This window comes from Bison bison, unplaced genomic scaffold, assembly GCF_000754665.1.
Source record: "Bison bison bison isolate TAMUID 2011002044 unplaced genomic scaffold, Bison_UMD1.0 scf7180017864213, whole genome shotgun sequence".
NCBI lineage: Eukaryota > Metazoa > Chordata > Mammalia > Artiodactyla > Bovidae > Bison > Bison bison.
The window spans coordinates 6,556,363-6,562,150 of NW_011494785.1; the positions used below are offsets into that span (position 1 = coordinate 6,556,363).

The 5,788-nt window shown below is 50.3% G+C and overlaps 1 protein-coding gene across 4 annotated transcripts in view; it reads left to right on the plus strand.

The window, feature by feature from the left end:
* Window positions 1-2,079: 2,079 nt before the first annotated feature.
* Window positions 2,080-5,788, plus strand: part of PICK1 (protein interacting with PRKCA 1) — a 17,290-nt gene continuing 13,581 nt past the window's right edge. Inside the window, exons 1-3 of one of the 4 annotated variants that reach the window (XM_010845088.1) lie at window positions 2,080-2,386; window positions 2,541-2,638; window positions 4,014-4,125. In XM_010845088.1, the coding sequence (XP_010843390.1) occupies window positions 2,598-2,638; window positions 4,014-4,125 (153 nt within the window). In that variant the 5' untranslated portion in view covers window positions 2,080-2,386; window positions 2,541-2,597. The remainder of the gene's footprint in view (window positions 2,387-2,540; window positions 2,639-4,013; window positions 4,126-5,788) is intronic. The other 3 variants (XM_010845090.1, XM_010845089.1, XM_010845087.1) reach the window with 3 other exon arrangements.

The following is a 5,788-nucleotide window of genomic DNA, read 5'->3' on the forward strand; positions in this document are numbered from 1 at the left end:
GCCAAGTGAATGATCCAAATAACAACTGTTTCAGGGGCTCAGAAAAAGAGACAAGATCTGTGAGCCAGGACTGTCTGGTAAGGCTGTCTGCAACAGGTGGATTAGAGCTGGGCCTGGGAGACAGGGAAGTCAAGGAAGAAAAGAGAAGAGGCTGGGCATTTTGCCCTCCCTTGGGAAGAGGGACTGGAGTGGGCTGGCCGAGGGCGGGGGGCGGGGGTTGTCAAGAGACTTGAGTGACATCTGTGTCATGCGAATTGTTTCCAAAGCACTCACATCTGTTTCTCCTTTAAAACAATATTTATTTTTCTCTATTTGGCTGCATAGGGTCTTAGTTGTGGCACATGGGATCGAGTTCCCTGACCAGGGATTGAACTCAGGCCCCCTGTATTGGGAGTGGAGAGTCTTAGCCACTGGACCACCAGGGTATTCCCTGTTTCTCCTTTTTATCTTGACTTTCACAAGCACTTTTGGGAGAACCACTGTCCCCAGTCTACAGATATCTGAACTCAGAGTCAGGCAGTGACTTGCCCAAGATCCCCCAGCTTCAAGATGACAGTATCTGGGAATGAGCTAGGGCTACTGTGAGGTGGAAGAGCCACAGTCCACATTAAATAATCTGGCTTTGGAGACTGCTGATTTTTAGAATAGAAATTCTGGCCTGCAAATAGGACTTGGAAATACCAGCCCTAGCTCTGCTACCAGCCACCTGGGAGACAAGGGGCAGTGTCTCTCTGAGCCTCAGTTTCCTTACCTGCACAATGTGGCTGACAGTACTTGTTCTTCTCTCATAGGATCAAGGTGAACTTTGAAATCCTGTGAAAGTGATCTTAATGGTGGAGCCAAGGGTACATGGAAAAGTTGTTGCTATTGTGGTACTCTGCACAACTGCCAACACTCAGATAGCTCCCGGAGGAGAGGGTGGGGCTCCCATCAGGCCATGGGATGTGTGGATAATCACCCTTCTGCATCTCTCCTTCCTCCACTGCCCCTGGAGGAATCTGGACAGGCCTGGTCCCATGCTTCCTGGATGAGGCAGATGCTAGGGCTGGGGCTCTGGGAGTCCCAACCCCTCCAGGGAACTTACTATACACAGTACTGCAGCAGAGGTTGGCGGGGAGAGGAGATTTGGGCTTGTCGGCTGCGAAGCACTGATGGCATTTTCAGAACCTCAGGTGCACAGGGCTGTGACCTTCAGTGTGACCCCAAGGGGGCAGCTCCTCAGGACTAAGGAAAGAGAGGGAGTGTGAGGCGTCTTTTACTAAATATCATAGAAAGCATCTGCCCCGGTGCTCTTAGTTTGCATTTGGAGAAAGGAGGTATGTAAAGGGAAAGGAAGGGAATCCAACCTGTCGGTAGCAGAGCCACTGACCACAGGTGTGCAGGTGTTAGAAAAGCGCTGGACTAGGTGGCAGGCGTCTCAGGGTTGCGATCTGGATCTTACTCCAACTGTGGAAGGCTCTGGACAATATCTCTTCCCCTTGCTGCTGCGGCTGCTGCTGCTGCTGCTAAGTCGCTTCAGTTGTGTCCGACTCTATGCGACCCCACAGACGGCGGCCCACATCCCTGGGATTCTCCAGGCAAGAACACTGGAATGGGTTGCCATTTCCTCCTCCAATGTGTGAAAGTGAAAAGTGAAAGTGAAGTCGCTCAGTGTGTCCGACTCCTAGCGACCCCATGGACTGCAGCCCACCAGGCTCCTCCGTCCGTGGGATTTTCCAGGCAAGAGTACTGGAGTGGGGTGTTATTGCTTCAGGTTACATGTGCTTTAATTTGCTTCCTGGGGGTCCCAGAGGCGTCACAACACCCTAACACAAGGTGCTGAAAATGTTAAAGGGAACCCGTCGAGGTTTGTAGTCCACTGAATTTCACTGGAGGTCTCCCGGTCTGAGGATGCGTCCGTTGCCACGGCAACCAGCCAGGCGTCTTGGTCCCCTGCGTCCCGCTAAGGAAGCTGGGAAGAACCCTGCCCTTACCAACATGGCGGCGGCCATAGGCCAAGGGGCGGGGTTGAGCGCCGTCGGCCTCTCCAGACCTTTACTCTGTTTCCGCTTTTTCATGCTAAGGGGGAGCTTCCGTCAATACTTATTCTCTTTCCTGGTTCTGGGAGCCCCAGGAGGCTGGGAGGGAAGGGTTGCTTGCAGGGATCGGGGCAAATACCCAGGGCAGGAAGGCGGGACTTCCGCGTCCCGCCGGAAGTGACGCGACAGTCGCGGCCACGGACAGGTGGAACGGCAGGTGGGTTCAGGTGCCAGCCTGGCCCGGACCCGTCTGTGGGACTGACGCTTCCGGTGAGCTACAGAGGCAGCTCCCGAGGGCCTGGAGACCCTTGGGGCGGGCTCTGGGATCTAAGCCCCCAGCCCTGGCTTGGAGTTCCCCTCTGTACCTAGTAAGAATCACCTACCCACCCCCCACCCCGGGACAATCCCCCATCGTCCGGAGGGGAGGAGGAGGGCCTGGCTCTCGCTGATAGCCGGGGTTGGGGTTGGTATTTAGGCACTTTGGTTTCCTAAGCCCTGCCCTCTTTTCTCATCCGGATCCAGTTCCCCATTCCCCTGCCGAGCTGGACATTTAGCCAGCCCACTGAAACTCTCGGAACCATGTTTGCAGACTTGGATTATGACATCGAGGAGGATAAACTGTGAGTATGTTGTTACCCCAAGTCCCACGAGTGCAGGAACCCCAGATCCCCTAAATCCCTGGACTTTCGAGTTCCAGAGACCCTTGCTTCTCAGCGTAAGCTTAGAAGCTGCAATGAATCCTGCCCTTCCAGGAGCTCACCATCTGTAGGGGGCTGTGGACATATTGATGGATAGTTGCAACTCAGGGCCATAAGGGCCCTAATGGAGAACGACATGGCTACAAGGAGAACCCAGCCAGCTGAGCAGTGCCTCTGCTGGGGTATTCAGGGAAGGAGTCACAGAAGAGGTGGCAATTGAGCCAGGTTTTGAAGGATGAATAGGAATTTCATAAATACACCTTCCTTCCCAGGATAAATGATTAGTGGAGCAGATTTTAAAAAATTAAGTTAGTCTTCTTGTTAGAATTGGAGAAGGAAATGACAATACGCTCCAGTATTCTTGCCTGGAGAATCCCATAGACAGAGGAGCCTGGCAGGCTTACAGTCCATGGGATCTCAAAGAGTCAGACATGACTGAGCAACTTCACTTTCTTTCTTTCCTTCACAGAAGAGGTGGCAATTGAGCTAGGTTTTGAAGGATGAATAGGAATATCATAAACATACCTTTCTTCCCAACATAAATGATTAGTGGGAGAGATTTTAAAAAGTTAAGTTAGTCTCCTTATTAGAATGTATCCTCCCTCAGAGCAAGGATGAAATGCATCACCTTTCTGTGTCCTCAGCACTGATGGTGCTCAACATCAGCAGGTTGTTAGCAAATGTTTGTCGAGTGAATAAGAGAATAAATGAGAGTATTTGCCACAAAACATAAATAAGTGCTAATGTATAGTGAAAATTGAGAGGTAATTGAGTATAACAATTGAGAGATGGGTGATGCGTAGTTTAACAGGAGAAGGCTTCCTGGAGGCGGTGGCTTATGATTTATGTAGCTGAGAAGGTGACAAGCATAGAGTCTGACTCAACTCTTAGAGGGAAAATGAACAGGGAAGGGGGACCTATTTTTTTGAGTGCCTACTCTTGGCTGAGTTGGTGTTAAGTGGCTTCCATGTACTTTTGAAGTGGCCATTGTTTTAATCTATATGATTTTATGAATGAGGAAATTGAGATGCAGAGAGGGTGACTTGCTTATCCAAGACCCACAGCTGATAAATGGCCAAGTTGGGGTCTGATGCCCCATTAGCATGGATCCAAGAGCTCTGCGGTGTTCCAGCACAAAATGACAAAATGCTGTCTTTTTGGCCAAATGAGAAAGAGCTTCCCTCTGTAGCACGTGTAGCACTAAGAGGATCTTGGGGGTTTTGGAGGGCCTGTCTCCATCCCCATCTCCTCCAGTCATTCTTCCAGGAAACTCAATTGCACGTGCTTCTCTTTCTAGCGGAATCCCTACTGTGCCTGGGAAGGTGACCCTGCAGAAGGACGCTCAGAACCTGATCGGGATCAGCATTGGAGGAGGGGCCCAGTACTGTCCCTGCCTGTATATTGTTCAGGTATTGAGTGCTTTGGAGGTGGGAGGGAAGTGCTGGAGGGGGTGAGCCACCTGGCTACTTGGACATGACAAAGGTTCATTCCTCTGCTCTGTAAAGCTGGCTCCTTCTCATTCTCTTCAGAGGGGCTTCCCTGAACACCCCCTCTCAGTAGGCCTGCCCTTGTTTTTCTGTCATTTCAATCTGGTTTTTTTCCTTCTCAGCACTTACCACCATCTGTACTCTCATGGATTTGCTCACTAATTCTGTATCTAGCTGCTTTTCCATACTCTCTGCACCATGAGGGCAGGATCCCAGTTTGCTTTTTCACTGCAGTCAGCACCTGTACAAGGCCTGGCAAATATTGGACCTTCAATAACAGTGTTGTCAATGAATCAACAAAACCGTCAACCTTTGGTACTAACACAGGTGTGAGGCATAGTAGAAAGACTAAAAGACTATGAATGGCCTGAGTTTAAATGCAAGCTTCCCTGCTTATTAACTTGTTAACCTCTCTGGGCCTCCGTTTTGTTACTTGGAAATTGGGGATGTAAAATGCATAGGTCCAAGCATCTTTGGGTTGCTGTGAAGAATAAACTCAACAATGACATCCCACAGTTTCTGGCCCTTAAGCAGTACTCCCCCAGTGGCAGCTGTTACTATTTTTACGACAGTTCACTCTCCCAGATGATCTGCCAGCGGTACTTTACAGGTTTGTGGTTCTTATTGCACAGGAGCTGCCCTGGTGATGTTCTGTCCGCTGTGACTCACAAGTGGGCACTGGCCTGCTTTACTGTGGGGCTGGTTGGAGTCAGTGATCTTTCTGTAGTCTTGGAAGGAAGCTTGCTCCCCCAGACATCAACTTGACCCGGACTCTGCTCTATTCTAACCTTCTCAGCTAAGTAGCCATTGGTGGCAGATGAGAAACATCAGTCTCTCTGAGGCTCTCGCAAGAGTCACTTCTAAGGCCTTGAAGATGGAGATTCCCTGGATCTGGTCTTGCCTGCTCAGAATGTGGCCTTTACAGGCCCTTTGGCCTCCTCTGACCCAGGAGGTGTTGGGGAGGCCTCCCCCAGGCCTGACCTCCTTGAAATCTGCCCTTACAGCCTCCTGTGCCACCTCCCACTCCATCCCCGACCCCCTGAGGGCCAGGTTTGTCCTTAGTGTGAACTGTGATTATAAATAGTAGAATTGATTTTTTTCAAAATTCAGTTTTATTTTTAATCAAAGACTCTCTGACTTGCTTTTAACAAGTCAAGAGTACTAAAAGGCCAATGTCAAATAAGCAGTTCCTGCTCTACCCCATCTCGCCGCCCTTCCCCCTCCCCAGGCCTGCCTCCACCCCAATCCCAGAAGCAACACTGCTTCCCACCCTTTTAGCTGTAGATTCAGGTCAGAGGTCCCATTTTTCTCAGGAAGATGCTTATCCCGTTACTTCTTGATCTGTCCCTTGTAAACATCTATCAGCTTCTCTCAGCCAAGGAGACAAGAATCTAACTTTCTTCCCAAACCTCTGTTTCCTCTCCATCTTCCTAGCGTGGTGATCTTGTCAGTTTTGGTTCAGTCTGTGTCAGTGCAATAGGTATCGTGTTCGGGAAATATTTTCTCAGGGCCTGGCCAGGGTATTTTGCAGACACTAGAGTTAAGAAAGCAAGAAAACAGAAGCCCTCCTCCCCACCCCCTCACC